The 19,470-nt window shown below is 38.0% G+C and overlaps 1 protein-coding gene and 1 long non-coding RNA gene across 8 annotated transcripts in view; one reads left to right on the forward strand and one right to left on the reverse strand.

Moving 5' to 3' along the window:
- Positions 1-19,470, forward strand: part of Glrb (glycine receptor beta) — a 74,298-nt gene that overhangs the window by 21,594 nt on the left and 33,234 nt on the right. For all 6 annotated transcript variants that reach the window (XM_052180311.1, XM_052180312.1, XM_052180313.1 and 3 more), the window contains exons 2-3: positions 14,892-14,998; positions 16,529-16,596. In XM_052180311.1, coding sequence (XP_052036271.1) covers positions 14,892-14,998; positions 16,529-16,596 — 175 coding nt within the window. The remainder of the gene's footprint in view (positions 1-14,891; positions 14,999-16,528; positions 16,597-19,470) is intronic.
- Positions 1-19,470, reverse strand: part of LOC127683238 (uncharacterized) — a 701,246-nt gene that overhangs the window by 4,766 nt on the left and 677,010 nt on the right. The window lies entirely within an intron of this gene.

Below are 19,470 nucleotides of genomic sequence, written 5' to 3' on the forward strand. Positions count from 1 at the left end.
CGGCATATTTGTTTAAGTAAATCGCATGTCCATGACTTTCTTGTGGCTGAGAGTAAATTGTGGATGTCTATCATTCTAAATAGTTATTGCTTTCCTTTCCTTTCCACATGACACAAATAGGCTCTGAGGAGTTGTCCATCTCACGGAATCATTGCTCATCTGGCTTCTTTATTTCTGCTGCCATAATTCATTGGTGAGACAGGCCTTTTGTGAATTGGTTTCCTGCAGTTATAGTCTCTGTTTACAGAGAAGCTCACAGAGGCAGCTACCAAATGTCTACAGCCGCGATGCATGTCAGCTATAAGTCAGGCCTCTGGTCCACCCAGACAGGCCTGCTTAACTCACAGAAAGGTTGGCTATATATTGATTTTCTATCATTTTCTTTTCCCCTCCGCCCTCTCCTTTTCTACTCTCCTCTCCCCCTCCTTCCTCTCCTGTTCTCTTCCCCATTCTACCCTCCTCTTCTCTCCCTTCCTCTCCCTTCCCTTCCACAGAGATGGGAAATGTGCAGGGCGAGAGCCTTTGGAGCATTAAGTTCTTTCTGTAGCTCCCTGAAGTTATGACAGGCGCTGCTCAGCAGCCTAGGCCGGGCTGCCTCACCACCATCTCACCACTTACTCTGAAGGGCTTGGGCTACAAGCCTGTCACCACGCCTTTGCTTATTCTCTGTCAGAGGAGAGAACAGTCTTGCTTTTGGTGTACAGTTAGGAAATTCCCGATATGCTGCATAACAGCATGTAGCAGGATCGACAACCACATGCACTTAAAAGAAATCAATACGTATTACTTAGCTGAAGAACTGAACATGAGCATTTATGTAATATCTTTTCCTGAATAATATAAATTGCATGCATATTACAAATATTAGTTTGCAAAATATATGATTATATGATTAATGACACTTGCTTTTGCTTTTTTTCAAGATTTATTTGTATTTGTTTGATGTGCATGAGCCCTTTCTTTTTGTATATGTATGTGCACACGTATATTCAGGAGCCCAGAAAGGGCACCCAATCCTTGAAACGAATTACAAATGACTGTGAGCCTCCATGTGAGTACTGGGGGTGGAACTAAGTCCTCTGGAAGAGCAGCCAGCATAACTCCCCAGTTTCAGATTTGGTTGAACTATATAGTTTGATGCCAAAAATTGTCTGACTAAGCTTTGTGCTGCTTTAGAGACTAGTTATGGTGCTCATCAGAATATGCAGATAATTATGGTACAGGACAATAACACTGAGATATGTAAAGTCCCATCTTCTGGGAATTCTCCTGTATTCTTCTCCCATCTCAATGTAGGAGTGAGGATGTTACAGATACGGACCTGGCTTTATGTGGGTTCTGGTGATTTCAACTCAGGTCTTCGTGCTTGCTCAACATGTTCCCCTCTGAGCCATCACCCCAGGCTTTCTTAGCACAGTCATTTGATGAGCAGGACTTGTTTTCATAAATCGCTGTCTTTGATGTGTGTGTGTGTGTGTGTGTGCGCGCACACACGCGCACAAAGGATAGATTCAAAAAATGAGAAGGCATTTTGTCATGTTGCTGTATTAGGAACTCTCTGTTGGTTATGCTGAAGAAGATTGTAAGTTCCTATAAGCAGAAAGTGTTCTGTTGTACTTCAGGGGATGAGAACGAGGCGTCTCTACCCAAGTTTTAGCCCTTTAGCCTACACTTTTTTCAATTGCTCAGTCCATATCCCTTTTCAGGTATTAATGCATGTTATTTCCTCTGCTTCCTTCTATAAGACCTGTTGCTCAAGCATTATACATGAGTGACATTGTGTGCTACAGGCCTTTACAAACCTGGCATATTTCCTATACCACAGTGGTCTCCCATTCCAACCAAACTGATGAGGAGACAGGAATTCATTCTTTCCTTATAGGTGAATAGTATTCTATCACATGCACAGATTGTAGATACTGTGTATATGTATTATATATATATATATATATATATATATATATTGTATACATGCTTGCTTTTTTATTTTTCCACTGGATGCTACTTGGATGGATTCTGGACCTTGGCTGCTATATATAGCAGTATAGATGAGGCTGGCTGCTATATATAATGCAGCAGTATAGATGAGGCTGCCAATATCTCTTCATATCTCTTTGATAAAGTGATGTTATGTCTCCCAGGTATATGTGTTGGAACTACGGACCCATGTGATAAATCTATTTTATTTTTTTTTTTTATTTTTTAAAGGAACCTCTAAACACTTTTCCATAATGTCTATACTAGCATCTTTGTTAGACGATATGAGTTCCCTGTTAACCATGTCCTTGTAAGCATTTCAGCATGTTGCTTTTTTGATAAGCTTCCACTAAAGAGCTTTTAAATAACAGCAACAACAACAACAACAAACCCAAAGGCTTACTTATTACTGTTTCGTTCACTGTTGATGCCTTTCCATTCTGCACAGTATCTCCCTCTATTCTGAGGTCAGGAGGATATGTCTGTTTTGGCTTAGTGTTCTAGCGACTTTGTTGTTTCATGACACACATTTGCTCTGTGATCCTTCTTCTGCCCTGCTTTGACTCAGACTGCCTGCACTTTTGGTGTCTGTCTGTGAAATCATTGCCAAGAGCAATGTCACGAGGACTTTCTCCTCGGTTTTCTTTTGAAGTTTGAGATCTTCTGTTTAAGGCTTTAATGAATTTTGAGTTGATCTTTGTGTGAGCCAGAAGATAAACATTCAGTTTCTTTCTTTATCTCATAGATGTCTGGCTTTCCTAGCACCATTTGTCAACTGCAGTGTTTTCTGCTCATTGTGCAGTCTTCTTGGATGATTTACTGAAGATTAGTTGGATATATGCTGTATTTATTTCTGGTTCCCTTCTGTTGCATCAGCATGGAGCCATCTTAACTACTGAAAATTTGGTAAATATTTTAGGAGAATTTATTTAAAACACACACACACACACACACACACACACAATACTCTAGTTAGCAGTGAGAATACTGGATAGAGAAGGTTCAGGTTGGCTTATATCAACTTATAGAAGAGTTTCAAAGGGAGAAGAATCCTGTAAAATAGATGTGAAATATGAAATGTTTGTTAAAGAGAGACAGAACTTAAAAAGAAAATTAAAAAGCAGATATTAATCATAGTATAAATTTTCATCCTATAGTCAATACCAGTGGAAATTAGACAACTTTTTGAGGCTCCCTCCATGCACTTGATTATAATCTATTTCATTAATATAACTTTTCCTTTGTAATATATATTTAAATTAGGAATTTGTAGACTTTTTGAAAGCACAATCTTTCTAAAAATGTTTGACTATTTTGTGTCTAGGAAGCTAAATCTTAATTGTTAACTGCATTAGATTAAGAGTCAGATTTATAAAGGACATCCTTGGGTATGCCTTTGCCCTCAACATTTTCAGAGAGAATTCACTACGTGACAATGCTATACCATGTATGTAGGCACCACGAGCTCATAGACCAGGGGTCTTGAAGGAGTAATTGGCTAAACAGAGGGGGCAAAAGCGTCCTTGTGAGATGTCCTCTCTTTCTCTGCTTTTTAGACTGCTCTGCACTCCTTCCACACCATGGTCTTCTGAAACTATGAGCACAAACTGCATCATTTGACTGTTTGTCCAAGCAGCTCTTTGGTTCCTTAGGAATTTTTGGATGTTTGGGTCTTATTTCTGTAATAATTTTCATCAGGTTGTGGGCTTCTTGGTCATAGAGATAGGGTCAGAGATGAGGAGAGTGCTCCATGCTGCCCTTCTGTGTCACCGATAATGTCCATGGAATTTAGATTCTGCTGTGTTTACCTCCCAAGTTTGAGGATTGTGGGGGTTATGCCACTGCCTGTTTATGGGGTGCTAGAAATTGAACCCAGGGTCTCTTGTATGCTAGGATAACATTATAAACTGAGCTACCAACCAAGCCTCTATCTTGAGGATTTTGATAGATGATTGCCTTTAATCTTAATTCTCTATGAGGAGTATGGACATTTTAATGGCACTATCTTCTAATCCATAAACTCGACTATCTTTCTACTTGTTTCTTTAAATTTTTTAATGTTGTTAATACAAATATTTTATTACCTTGGTCAGGATTAAGGGTATTTCTGAATATGTAATTCTTTTTGATGCTCTTGTAAATAGGATAATTATCCAAATTTCCATATCATAGTATATTTATGATTGTTTTCAGTGCTACTTTGTCAGTTCTATTAGGATGTTTTCACAAGTGTGTGACAGTGTATGGATGCTAAGGAATACTAGAGATAGAACTGTATTACTGCAAACAGAGGCACGCACTTATGCAATTTGGATTCATCTTTCTCATCAAATAACTAGCTAAGACTTCTGGTATATGTTGAGTAGATGAAGTAAGAGGACATCTTTGTTCTTGATCTTAGTGTAACAGCTTCCAGTTTTTCACTGTGGAGTATGGAGTTAGATGTGGACGTTTTAATCTATGGCCGTGGTTCGGTTCTCATGTTCTGTGTCATGACCTCTTTGAGTCAAGAGTCACACATCAAACAGCCTGCATATTAGATAGTTACATTATAGTTTAAAACAGTAGCAAAATTACAGTTATGAAGTAGCAGTGAAGATGATTTTTTGGTTGGGAGGTCACCACAGCATGAGGAACTGTATTAAAGCATATTAGGAATGTTGAGGTCTGCTGACCTATGGCCTCTATTATATAGAAATGATTTTCCTTCTATCTCTAGTTTTTTGAATATTGTTAATACAGCAGGAATTTTAAATTATGTCAGATGGGTTTTTTTTTTGTACCTATTGGTATGATCATGTGAATGTTATCTATATTTCTGTTGTAACGAGTGAGGTATAATACTAATTTGCAAAGGCTGAGCTATCCTTATACTCAAAGGTAAGCCCCACTTGATCATGGTATGTGAACCTTGAAAGTGCTGTTGAATCTGTTTTCCTAGTCTTTGTTAAGGATTCTTGCTTATGAGAAACATGGGCTTGTAGTTTTTATGGTGTATTGTCTGGCTTTACTATCAGGGTCACAGTGTCCTCATAAAGTCCTTGGAGGTGCTCCTCCTTTCAGTGTTTGGGCAGATTTTGACAAGTACTGGCTTGAATTTGTTTTCTAGCTGTTCAGTAGAATTTGTCAGTGAAGTCATCTCTTCCTGGGCATTTTAAAACAAATGCATTTTCTTTGCTAGTTAAAGATCTGTTCAGATTTTTATTTCTTCATGAGAAAGTCAGAATGTTGGCTGCATCTAGAATTTTACTACTTGCTCTGAGTTAATCAACCTCTGGGTATCTATTGTTTCATCGACTCTTAGCAGCTTCCTCCCTGCCTTGACATCACTTGTCGTCTCTTCTCATATCTGATTTTATTTATTTTTTGTCTTTTTTTTATTATGCTAAAGATATGTCCATTTTTTATCTCAAAGTATTGTTTTAAATTTTTATTGTTTATTTCATTTTCTGCTAACTTTTTGCTTATTTTGTCCTTTTTCTCTATCAGAAAATTGATATATGTGCATTTTGATAGCATTTGTTTAAGGAATTTTATCATGTTCTTTTTCATGGATGTCATGAATCCATGTTGGTATCTGTACAGTAGAAAATACCTCCTTTTCCCCTGCTTGGTGTACTGACCTCATGCAAGAGAGGACCTTGGTCAGTCAGCCTATCCACTGTTCTTCATGTTATACAACTTTCATGATAGGACAAATGTATGGTGGTTTTTTCTTAGTGGTTCCCGTGTATGGAGGTATGTTATGTCCTCTTCATCTTCTGTGAGAGGCAGGCCAGAAACTAGTCCCTTGGCTCTTAGAAAAGTTGAAAAGCTGCATCTGGGTCCTTTCTACCTTAGTGAGAATTGAACATGTGGTTTTACTTGCTTGCTCTGTGTTGAGTTAGGAAAAGGCTTCTGTTTAGTCCTGACTCTTGTTCAAATGACCATTTTGCTCTCTGTAATTTTTATTGACTTAGGAATGCTGGTCCACATCAATGCTCTGAAGTAAAGGACTTAAAATCTAGTTCTTTGGCAACTCCAGAAATTACTGTGTTGTTTAATGCATGGTTCAGCTGTTCCCTGCTGAGAGCAAGGCTGAGTCTGTATTCCTCTGGGTTATGGCAAGTCTGCATGCTAGTTAAATTAATACTTTGCCCTCTATATCTGACAGGAAACTGCCTTATGCATAGCCTCAACAGTTTCCCAAGACAGAAAGAGCCAGGATCTCAGGTCTCACTGAAAAAAAAAAAAGCACTAGACACCTCATCTAATTCTTTTGTTCCTGAAAGAGATGCTGAACTGAGAATTTCCTGCTGAACTTGTCCTGCGCTAGGAAGACAACTATGGCCTGAGAATATTTCACATTTTCTTACTCGTGACATTATGGATGATTTCTCCGGAGCCTGAGTTGCAATAGAACCTCAACTAGCTGCAAGGTTTTCACAAGGGAAAAGAACCTGAATCATAGGCTGCAACGAACATGTGTGTCCACAGGAAAAAGAAACAACCAGGGTTTCTCATTTTGCCAATTCAGGTGGGCATAGTCAGTGTATGCCTATAATTCTAGTAACTGGATGCCTGAGGTAGAAGGATCATGAGTTTGAGACTAACCTGGATAACACAGTGAGATCCCCATCTAAAAAACAGATGAAAAAACCCTAACGTTATTTCATGCTTAAAAATAAACAAACAACAAACAAAAAACCCAATACAAACACACACAAAAACATTGTACTTTATTAGAATGATATAAACAATAGCTATAAAAATAAGGGAAATAAATTATATTTTTCAGGAGTCTTGTTATTATAAGCAGTTTTAACCTTTATGTGCAAATATGCTGCTTGTAATCATCTCCCTTATCTGAGTGGTTGTACCATCTTACAGCCCCACCAGCAGTGGAGGAGTGTTCCTCTTTCTCCACATCCTCGCCAGCACCTGCTGTCTCCTTATCTGAAATATTGTACACTGTATTTCTAAGTTACCACATATTAGTGATAATTACTGGGAGCTGAAGAAACTGCTAATCTGAGAACAGAAATCATTCCTTCACATTTTAGGCCTTTTTCCTGAACATCATCGTTTATATGATAGCAATCAGTAAGAATGGCCACCTGAGTTCAAATCTCTAACATTTATATTTTTAAAAATAAATTGTGTGGCAACATGAACCTATAATGCCAAAGCTTGGAGGCAAAGACAGAAAGATCTTGATGCTTCACTGCCTAGCACATTAATCCATTGTTTAATCCTTAGCTTCAGAGTCAGTGACAATCAGTCAGTCTATCTCTCTGTCTCTCTGTCTCTCCTTTCTTACATACCTCCTTCCCTCCCGTCTGCCCTCTAGTGTTTGTTCTTTGTCTCTGTCTCTCTCTCTGTCTCTCTGTCTCTGTTTCTCTCTGTCTCTCTGTCTCTCTGTCTCTCTCTCTCTTTCTCTCTCTTTCTCTCTCTCTCTGTGTATATGAGAGAGAGAGAGAGAGAGTGTAGTTGGAAAGTGATATGTTGTCAACCTCTGATCTCCACACATGTATGCATGTATGGACTTGTGCATCTGCACACACATGCATATAACACACACACACGCACACACACACACACACACACACACACACACACACACACATCTTTCTGCTAAGCCAAGGGTTCCTTAGAGGTCTCTTCAAGTAGTTCATAACAAATTAGATAGAAAAATTTTCTCATCAGCAGGGTCCCTTCAATTTTTAGTAGGTGACCAAATAGTGTGACTAATTATTTTGGCTAGATGGATAACAAGAGCTATTGGCATTTAGGCATGAAGTTCGCAGGGAGGTAGAGAGATTAGCTGCCTACCAGGGGCAAAATGATCTCCTGGATTCAAAGGGGTGTCTTGGATTTATTCTGAAGAAAAGAGGGTAGTGTCTGAAAACTGCAGTGTCAGCTCATCCTATCTTGCCCTTGAAACATTTCTTTTATGCTTTTAGATCATATTTTCATCCTGCATATTTGTGCAAAAAGTTCTTGATAGTCATTCTTGTAGGGGAAAGATTAGTATCATTTGCTTCAGGAAAAGGGAAATTCCTACCGAAGACTCTCCATTCTTTATTTTTTCTTTCTCTCCATTCTTTTTTGTTGAAAGTTTTGTTCTTCATTATCATGTATGCTCACTCATAACCAGTGTGTGTGTGTGTGTGTGTGTGTGTGTGTGTGTGTATGTGTGTGTGCATGCATGCATGCCAGCCATCTGTGGAAAGTCATAGGACAATTTTGTCAAATAGGTTCGCTTCTTCCACCTGTGTGTGGATTCCAGGGCTTGATCTCTTGTCAGCCCACCTGAGAGGCAAGAATCTCTGCTTTCTGAGCCACCTCACTGACCATTCCAAGTTCTTAAGCTTTTTGTTCTTATTCTTAGCAAACTATCTGCATTTGTTTCTTTTTCGTGGAAAAGTCTTCCATGTGGGTGAACGTCATTTTACAGCTGTGTGACATTGATATGGACATGGTGGAATATGGGTCGATACACCCTTCCTTCGCATGTCTTAGTGCTGTCACAGAAGCCCACAGAGTAAGAGGCACCTTCATACTCACTATCATTTGAAGACACTTCATAAGTATATTATTCACATGGGCTAACACATCCTAACGCCATAATCCTAATTTCTGAATTAATCAATGGAATACATTGGTGACAACTGAACAGTGACAGTGTTTCTGGGAGTAGCACTGATCACAGCCTTCTTATGTGTGGTCTCTTCCACCTTGGCATCCTGTTCAAGACTAAAATCTTTGACTCTTAATGCATATATATATATATATATATATATATATATATATATATATATATATATTTTGGATGAAAATACTTGGAGATTATGAACACCATTGATCCTAGAACTTCAAGACATTTAGCAGTTTTATAGCCAACACTAGTTGTTTTCTTCATGTGGCTCAGAATATCAATGAGATGTTGACAGTTGATGATGTCAGCTGTCTGTTTGGCCTAAAGATGCCAGAAGTTCATTTTGTTAATAGATTATCCTGCTCCATTGAAGCCAGTGATCCCAGCTGATTACAGCTGGCCCGTCCTTTCTCTGACTAAAGCTGATGAGCATGATGTCAAGAGATTTACTTACTGATTATCATCTTTCTGACCTGATGCAGTTCCCATAGAAAGGTCATCACCGTGAAGTTGTGAGACTTTCAGTGGTTTCTAGGTACATAGAAATGCTGTCAGTAAGTCTTTCAACAACTGGATGAAATTTTCCCAGCTGTTCTGTAACTGTATGATACATCTCTCTGTAAAACCCAAGCCTTTTCCATTAACAAATACCAGCTGCTGGTGCTTTTCATTTAAGTCTCTGGCACTTGTAAATTTCTTAACCCCTGAGTTTCCTAACTTTGTAGTAGTTCTAAGTAAACATTAAATACTCTCTTAAATGCCTAAAGGTTTGTTCTTTAATTTTGAGCTTGAGGTCATTTTCACAGTTGCTTAAATACAATGTTGATGTGCAATACTTTTAATGAACAATGCCTTTATAGGTTCAGACACTTGAGCACTTGCTCCCCAGCTGGTTACAGTGTTTGGAGAGGTTGTGGGGAGAGGCAGCCATTCTGGGGAAAGTACATCACTGGGGTAGGGTTTAAAAGTTTAAAGCCTCTTCTTCCTAATATGATCTTACAGCCTCCTTTTCCTGCCTCCATGCGTCCCACTAGCTGCTATGCCTCCTTTCTGTCTCTTTAGAACCATAAGCCAAAATAAACTTTCTTCTATAAGATGCCTTGGTCTTGGTGTTTTATCACAGCAATATAACAGTAATTGATACAAGATCTAAGTGTACAGTGATTCTCAATAAAGAACCTTGTATTGATATCACTTTGTCATGATCTCTGTGCTGAGGCCAGGTCTCCACCTCTTACAGGTCATCATCCCCTCCCTGCACACCTGAAAAGCTGTGGACTGAGTTTGTGATTCTTGCCCCAGCTCCCTCCTAGGGTCACAAAGAGGAAGGTGCAGATGCACTGCTCACATGCACTCCTATACCTAAGCGACCATCCTAATCCTGCAGGATAAAGCCATCCTTTCTCTTGGTGCACTAGTCACAGAGCAGTGTGAAGATAAGGGAAGCTCTCTAGGTAGGTCTGGGAAGATGAAAGGAACACTGGGGTCGGGAGAGTCACTCTTCTGTGGCCCTCTCACCCCAACTTCTCATTTATGTCCAGGGAGACCACCTGGTTTCTCGGTTCAGCCGCACCCTGTGAGCAGCAACCTTGTATTAGCCATCGCCATAGACCCAAAGATTCACATCTTGAGCTCACTTTTTCTCTTGCATGACTCCCAGTTCACCATCCTGGTATCCCTAAGACCTCTCAGGTGTTGGGTGTTCTACTTTATTTCATCTTCTTACCGTTTGCTATTCTATCCCCATCTTGCCCTATGTCCCACAGGTCCACAGTGTCCTTGTATACCATTTTCAGAACTATATAACCTTATTTTATCAGATTTTCAACATCACACCCAACAAAGAGTTGAAACCCCACAGTCTATGTCTTCCCCTGCTTGCTTCTTCCCTCATCCATATGGCTTTGTTCTTGAGTTAGGTCATGTGCAGAGTAGCATCTGCACCAGGTTCTCTCTCCCACAGTGCTTTCAGCCTGAGAAACCCCATGGCCATTGATGCCGCAGATTTTACACTGAAAAAAAAAAAGAGGTATTCTGTTAGACATAGAAGAATGGCTAAAGGAAAATTGAGGCAATGTGCCCATGCAGACCTTTTTAGAATAATCAGTTCCAGAGTTGGCATATGATGATAAGATTATTCTACATTTAATGGAACATCAAACCTCTGTTTAGAAAGAGATTTCTGTATTTTTCTTTGAGTGCTGGAAAGCATTACATCATTCTGTCATGTAGCTTGACACATTCTTTACATAACTTCCCGTGGTAGTAATGACATTGGCTCAAACTTGGACAAGTGACAAGGATGATGGTAGAAAGGCTTGTCATATAAGACAAAATTTCCCCACTCATTTGATTACTTCACCTGGGTGAGTCATTTTCTTAATATCATAAAACTAAGAAGTGAAACTTATTTTGTGATACATTGGAACTGTCAATAGACTAAAATAAAATATTCAAATGGCTAAAACATTCAAAATATGAACATTCAACTACTGAAGCAGTCGAATTAAGTTCCATTTAAAATCACTAATCACTCACTCACTTTGCAAATTATCTGTGTGTGTTGTGTGTGTGATTATATAAACAATCAAATATTCTGTATGCACATTCTATTTTGTCATTTAGAGACAATAGCTGCAGCCATCTAATCCCCCCAAGTTAATAAAAAGTATTTTTATGTGATTTTAATATTGGTAAGGTACAAAGATGATTATTATTTTTATGATTACTGTTTTTATGTGGGTTTAAAAAGACCCTGAATTCATGCCTATGAACATAAACTAAATGTTATTTCTTGACCTTTTAGTATGAATTTTAACACGAACTTCTAACATAGCAAAAACAAACTCCTTATTAAATATTCAGGTCATGCTTTATTGAAACAAATAAGGGGAATAAAGAAGGCTGAAAAAATTTGGTACATCCTCTGATTGTGTGTGTGTGTGTGTATGTGTGTGTGTGTGCATGCGCACATGCACGCATGTGAGTATGCACATGAATATGTGTGTTTAGTTGATTTTTTAGTGATGATTTTCAACTGATAGTGGTTCTAGTTGCTAAAATACAACAATTTGCTCTAATTCTAAGGGGAACTGAAAGTTTTTGGAAATAGCGACAATTTGAGGCTAATAGCTACAATGAGAGGCTAATAAAGCTCAGAAGAAGGTAATTCTCATTTTAGTAGTGATTGAGAACAATAATTAGTAAGATCTATAGAACATTGGATGCAGCATATGAACCCTGAATCTCAATGGCGAACACATAAACTATGACCAGTGAATCCATCACAGTGCTGCCATGCAGGCTAAAGCCCCACAAACAAGCCAAAGCTCTGAGTCATGGCTTACCTTTGAAGAATTCAGTGTACAGAAGTTGTTTCCAGCTTCCTTCAATTACATGGTAAGGAGGTTCCTTTTTCCTTCTCCTTATACAATAAGGTTATGAAAGTCATCTGATACTGGGAAGTTATTTTTTTCTGGCTCTGTTTCTGTAGGTGCTTAGTGACTAGTCCTCATTGTTTTTTGTTTCTTTGTTTTTTTGTTGAGAACAGGATCTATAGCCTAAACTGTCTTGAGACTTTGGTCCTCATGCTGGCTTTGAACTCAGATCCTTGGACCTCAGTTTCCTAGGTGCTGGGATTCCAAGTGTGAGCTACAGTGCCTTGTTTGGGCTATTTATTGACTCATCTATAAAAATAAGGTCCTTGACTGGATTCATTCGTAACCTTAGTATGTCTCATGGAGAGAACTTCCCCTTGATTCTGTAATTTAAAGTCTGAGTATTTATGAAATTAAAGTCAAATGTCCTTTCGCTTTGACAGTGGTAACGAGAAAGTAGATAATATTTCACTTAAACCATGCTGGCTTTCCCATGGGATGAAAAGTCAACTAGTGGATGGGCCAATACATTTTAAGTATTTATACACCATTCTACCGCTTTCATTATTATTATCATTATTGTTTTCTGGAGCTGCTGATGAACTACCAAATTCACTTACCCGCTAAATTTCTCCATTCATCACCAATTTTTAATCTTTCTTTCAACTGAAACATACCCTTCTGCTTAGATAGATAGCTTTTCTGTTTAATCAAGTAACAGCATGCATATCAGTTGAAAGGCTGAAATGGATATGCTGGTCAGTTCTCCACTACCCAGTCCATTCTTCAGAACTGACCTGAGCCAGTCGGGACAGGTAGAAAGTACTGAGTCCTGTGTGGGTTTAACATTAGTACAGGGAACTCCTGGTTAGAAGCCATGGTTTGATTCCCTTGACAACTTGGTTTCTGTTTTGTAACAAGTTGTTACTCTATAAATAAGACACGGAGGAAAGCTACAAAATTGTCATCAAATGATTCATTTATTAGTGTGTATTGCATGAAATATTATTGCATGGTTAAGGGAAATTTTTTGAATTAGTATGAAGGTTAAGGTAATTTAAAAGCAAATTAGGTTTGGAAAAGTACAATTAGAAGGAGGAGTATCAATGTTGAGTGTATGGGACTGATTCTGCGTGGGCAGAGGCAGGGCACACTTTGATAGACACAGTTTATGATAGAGAAAGAATGAAATGCCCTGAAAGTTCCAAACTATACAGTTAGAAGCAATTGTCTTTATACCTTTTTTTTTGAAGAATGCAATTGTAAAAGATTTTATTTCAAGAAACACAATAATAGCAGTCCTTAATTGATTCGATAAAAGTGTATTTCATAATTAATTCTATTTTCCCTCCTTGACTGGGAAAATCGATAGCCAGGATTGAACACTAATTTGCATCCTAATATCCAATTTATTCTCACCCCCTCCTTCCCTTTAGAGTGTCTGATATTGTGATTAGGGATGGCAACTGACTCTAAGGAGGTTACAATTTTACCTGCAGCAAAATAAAAAATCCCATTACCTATGCTAAGATCCCTGGAGGTGTGACATTGCAGTTGATAAGGCCATGAGAAGCAATTCTTTGTTAAAAAAAACCTATGCAATCTCCTGTGATTTGGGAAATTTAATTAATTGGTTTTCACCTGTTGTTTAATATGTTGCACTCAGAATGATTTCTATCTGAAAGGATTCTCTGTAGCAATTCATAGTTGGTTTAGCTCTCCCATAAACTTGTACTGTCTTAAGTTTCTCCTCTAGTGGCCTCCTTGTATCAGAGTGGAGATAACAAGGAGGTATTTTAGTTGTCATCAAGTCAAGCCAGTTGCATCAAAGTTGGCTTCACAGAAATTAATGTCATTTATCACCACATTATTACATATTAGATGATACCAGATGTTGTCTCCTTTTAATCTTTCTTGGAGTCATTCTGGAGGTTTGGTCCTGTGTGTGATTTCTGTTTGTTATTGGTTTGAAATGATTATCTGATAAAACTTCATGGGTGGTACAACAAAACAAACAGAAACATTGAAACATTTATAAAATGTGCTGTTAAACTGTCAGTTAAGTCATGACTCACATTCAGAAGTAAGAGCAACATGGCTTATAGTTAGTAATTAGCTATCAGCAAAAGAGAAAAACATGGTAAACTGCTCTTTTCTAAATAAAGAGTTTATAGCAAATATATACAGACAATATGTAGGGGTTTTTTTTTTTATTTTATTTTTTTTTGGTAGTGATTTGTTTGTGTCATTGATCTGCCAGTAGTAAGACTATATGTAAGCCTTATCTACCATGGGCAGCCATTGTTTAATTTTGAAGGGAAAATGCCATTGGTTCTTAAGAATAACATTCTATAAATAGTCTGAATGTCTTTTGGATACTTAACTGTCTCTCTGGACACATTATCTCACAACACATTCTTCTTTGCTTCTACAAGTTAATAATATTCATTGTTCACAACCAAACCAAACCAAACCAAACTAAACCAACCAGCCAACCAACCAGCCAACCAACCAACCAACCAACCAACCAGACAACGAACCAACCAACTTCACTATCTCACTGACTTGTGCACATTTGGATGTAGATTGTGGTGCTTGAAGAAGAATTAAACATCTGCCTGGTTTTAGTGAATAGGAGGAAACCTGGACAGTGATTTTACAATATTGCTTCATGCAGTTAGTAAAGTTAACTGCTAAAATACACTTGTTTTTATTTGTAAACAAATGACCCTGGCTCTGACAGTGTTTGCAACTGTATATTTACTTCTACTAGGAAAAGTCTTGGTGGAGTTGTGTATTTATCTTAAGGGAATTGAGCCATTGCTTCTGAGGAAAATGACGACTTTCTGTTGATTACTATTTCTTAAAACTTACTGGCTTCTTTGTCCTTTCTCCTTTAGTCAGCAGTCAGCTGAGGACCTGGCCCGTGTGCCCCCCAACTCCACCAGCAATATCCTAAACAGGCTGCTGGTCAGTTATGATCCCAGGATAAGACCAAACTTCAAAGGTTTGTTGTCCCTCTGCTCCCCACAAATTCTCTCCAGTCTTCATATCTATATAATACTGTGCTTCTAATGTGCAAAAGGATAGGGTTTCATGTTAACATTTAACTCACAATGTGCTTAGGGAAAGAGCTGGTTAATGTTTAAAATACATTTTTTTGTTATTAAGAAAAAATATTCATTCTAATAGTGTTATATAGTTACCAGCTGAAAACAGTGAAAAGGTATATTCTGTGAATTGATAGACTGGTCTCTGAGATCGATTTTCTAAAACTATGTGTCTCTAATCTTAGTGATTTAAAGTTTAGGGTCTGGACATTGATGTGGTATTCAATACTAGACATAACAGTTAATAATTCCTAGACCAACCATTTATTCAGGGAAAACAAACTGTTCTGAATGTATATAAATTCTTTGTTATTAGCATTTCATATTTATAAAAAATATCCTATGTTATTTTGCTAAAGAAAGATGGCCAAGTCGTTCTAAAAATGTTAACTTTATAAATAAAAAAGTTCCAGAATAAAAGTTTTTATATCAGCAAAATATTCCCACTTGTCATAAGTTTTAAGGAAAAAATAAAGCCATGGTTAAAATAAAAACCTTTATGGAGAGATTGCATTATTGTTCTCTGGAAGACTGTGATCGTTACTGTTGGGAAAGGACAGACATTAATGTACATAAGATTAGCATTATAAGGCTCGATATTTTTTCTGCCTTTGCAGAGGGGGAAAAAAAGGTCTTGCAGCTGCTTCTAGTCAACTAGAGTTCTACAGTGATGTTGTAAAAACAGGATTTTGTTCATTACCAGAGCCTATTCAGCCCCTCTCCACAGCCGCTGCAGTCACAGTCTGGGTTGTCACATGCCCAGCACGCATTGATTCACACCTGTTTCTCATCAGCAGTGCTTAGGAGGCTAAAGGCGAAATTCACATTTTCCCTTTGATAGGCACAGTGAGTCAGAAAAGAAAGAAAATTGCAACATTATACCTCAGTTCTCACTCCATGAACTTTCAAGTTATTTTCCAACAGGTCAGACAGAAATCTTTATAATGGCTCTATTATAAGTCTGATTAGCTTTGTGCTTTCATGACATAAAATGGAAATATAGTAATTATCAGTAAAATCCATTGAATAGGAGTATAGCAATTTATTTAGAGATTTGAAATGGTTAGAAATGGCAAAAATATCAAACTATTTTAAAAGTAAATTTTACAAAATATTTTAGTAAGTAGACCCAATAAATTATGCAGTTGGCAATTAAAACATATTCCAGGGTCTATACAACTTAAAACAGAAATAATTCTGAGTAATGTACACCACTGAATATAACTGAAATTAGGTTTCATTGCTATTAGGATTTCTACTTGGATAATGAAATCAGCAGCAACAATGAGCATGTTATATTAAGAACAAAGATTTTTGCATATAAATGTACATTTTAAAAATACAAAAGTTAAATATTAACATCCTATTGTAACAGTTCTGACCAAAGTTTTTGCAGCCTCTAAATCTATCCTTAATTTTTTTCATAGGCATTCCTGTTGATGTAGTAGTCAACATTTTTATTAATAGTTTTGGATCCATTCAAGAGACAACAATGGTAAGATAATAGTTTCATATCTATGATTCCCAAACTTTCAGTCAGAGGACAGTGTAAACCATCAAGACTGAAAACCAAGGAGTGACTGTGGAGAGAAATGCATTCATTCAATCTAGCGTGGAAAATTACAAATTCCAAAGTTATGTTAAACCAGAGCTTTCAACACCTATGTAATTTTACAATTCAAATTCAAATTCGGTCTTGGAATGTTTAGGCTTAGGAAATATGTATTCACCCTGAAAAACTCTTTGTATTCCATCTGTGGAAAGGAATTTTAACACCCCCCCCTCTCTCTCTCACACACACACACTCACACACCTTGTATGTGTGTGTGTGCTCTGTGTGTGTGTGTGTATGTGTGTGCTTGTGTTTGTGTATGTATATGTGTGTGTGATGTGTGAGAGACGGACAGACAGAGGAGGAGGAGGAGGAGGAGGGAGGGAGGGAGAGAGAGAGAGAGAGAGAGAGAGAGAGAGAGAGAGAGAGAGAGAGAGAGAGAGAGATATCCAGCTCAGAGTGGCTGAGCAGTGAGCCTCAGGGATGCCTCCCCCTCCCCCTCCTCCTCCCCACCCCCAGGATTATAGATATGGACCACTGTGCCTGGCTTATTTTTGTAGATTTTTTTAAGGATCTGAACTCACATCTTTGCTTTCATGGTGAGCACTTTATAGAGAGCCATCTCTCAGCCCTCAGGAAGCCCATCCAAAAAGACTCCTGCAGAGCCATTCACCAGTCTATATGAAGTAACCAAAACTCTTAGAAAATGTTTTCTCCTTTTAGTTTTTAGATGTATAAATTTTCAGATGATGTCTTAAGTTTCTGCGAAGAGTCTTGGTTCTCTCTCTTCTGCTCATTCTGAGAAAACTGGAATGGCCACAGGGGAGGATTTATTTCATAAAGCAGACCTGAATTTCTTGGTAGAGTAACAGGCACAGAGAAAGATGAAGAGGGAGCAGTGCTTGTGATCTTGAAGAAAACAGGTTGATGCCCCAGTGTAAGGGAATGCCAGGGCAGGAAGGTGGGAGTGGGTGGGGGAGCACCCTCATAGAGGCAGGGGGAGGGAGGATAGGATAGGGGGTTTCCAGAGGGGAGACCTGGAAAGGGGATAACATTTGAAATACAAATAAAGAAAATGTCCAATAAAAAGAAAAGAAGAAGAAGAAAACAGAAATGTTTTTTCAGATTCTCTGAACAATGAGTAATATAACTGACACCCCCTACAGCCTTCTTAAAAAGTGCTTTAACAAAGTCTGTTGTGTGTTTATGGTTTTAGGGGAGCAGGTACTGTCTTCCCTTGTTGATAAACCAAATACTGAAAGAACACTTAAGTGAGAGAAAAAAATTTCCTTTGTTTCATATTTTTATTTTAGTTTTTAAGATATATCCAGTTTTTCAGTGATGCTAGAGGGTTTGGTTTTAACGCTAGTTGAACTACTAGAGTATAATATAATCTTCCAGAATATCTCAGAATACAGAGTATCTCAGAATAGAGAAAGGGACATCTAAAGTAGTTTCTCCTTTGTTTATAGCGAGAGAGCTATTATATTTTTGAGTAATAAAAATACCTATATGTTGTGCTTACTTTCTGATAGCTATAGTAAGAGTTGTTGTTGTAGAAGAATATAATTCAGAATATTTAAGCTCCTGAGCAGTTGATAGTCATAGATAGTTATAGAGAATTTCAGAGAATTATTTAAAAAGACTTAGGGATTGTATCCAAGTCTCACGCTTAAATGGCATAGACATACATTACAGGTCACTAAAATACTCCTCTGAAATATTCTGTCATTTGTCATTTAGGAGAAGGGTGTAGTGCTTCTTTTTTCCCGATGTATTCTTTATTTACATTTCAAATCTTTTCCCATTTTCTGGGTCCCCACTCCCTGCAAGTCCCATAAGCCCTCTTCCCTCCCCCCGTTCCTCCATCAACTCCTTCCCACTTCCCTGTTCTGGTATTCCCCTATACTGTTACATTGAGTCTTTCCAGAACTAGGGGTCACTCCTCTGTTCTTTTTGGACATCATTTAATATGTGGATTATTTCTTGGGTATTCCAAGCTTCTAGGTTATTATCCACTTATCAGTGAGTGCATACCATGACTGATCTTTTGAGACTGGGTTACCTCACTTAGTATGATGTTCTCCAGCTCCATCCATTTGTCTACGATTTCATGAATTCATTGTTTCTAATGGCTGAATAGTACTCCATTGTGTAAATATACCATATTTTTTGTATCTATTCCTCTGTTGAGGGACACCTGTGTTGTTTCCAGCTTCTGGCTACTACAAATAGGGCTGCTATGAACATAGTGGAGCATGTGTCCTTATTACATGCTGGGGAATCCTCTGGGTATATGCCCAGGAGTGGTATAGTAGGGTTCTCCAGAAGTGCCATGCCCAGTTTTCTGAGGAACCGCCAGACTGATTTCCAAAGTGGTTGCACCATCTTACAATCCCACCAGCAGTGGAGGAGTGTTCCTCTTTCTCCACATCCTTGCCAGCACCTGCTGTCTCCTCTGAGTTTTTGACCTTAGCCATTCTGACTGGTGTGAGGTGAAATCTCATGGTTGTTTTGATTTGCATTTTCCCAATGATTAATGATGTTGAACATTTCTTAAGATGTTTCTCAGTCCTCTGAAGTTCTTCATGTAAAAAAATCTTTGTTTAGTTCAGTACCCCACTTTTTAATGGGGTTATTTGGTTCTCTAGGTTCTACCTTCTTGAGTTCTCTGTATATATTAGATATTAGCCCTCTGTCTATTAATTTTAAGTATGTTTTATCTATGTGAGCTCTTCATTTCACAAGAGTCAGAGATGGTTCTTGGAGGTGAAATTTTGAGGGTTTCTGTTTGGTCTGTTTGGTCTCTGCAGTCTG

The sequence above is a fragment of the Apodemus sylvaticus genome, chromosome 4 (assembly GCF_947179515.1).
Source record: "Apodemus sylvaticus chromosome 4, mApoSyl1.1, whole genome shotgun sequence".
NCBI classification, from domain to species: domain Eukaryota; kingdom Metazoa; phylum Chordata; class Mammalia; order Rodentia; family Muridae; genus Apodemus; species Apodemus sylvaticus.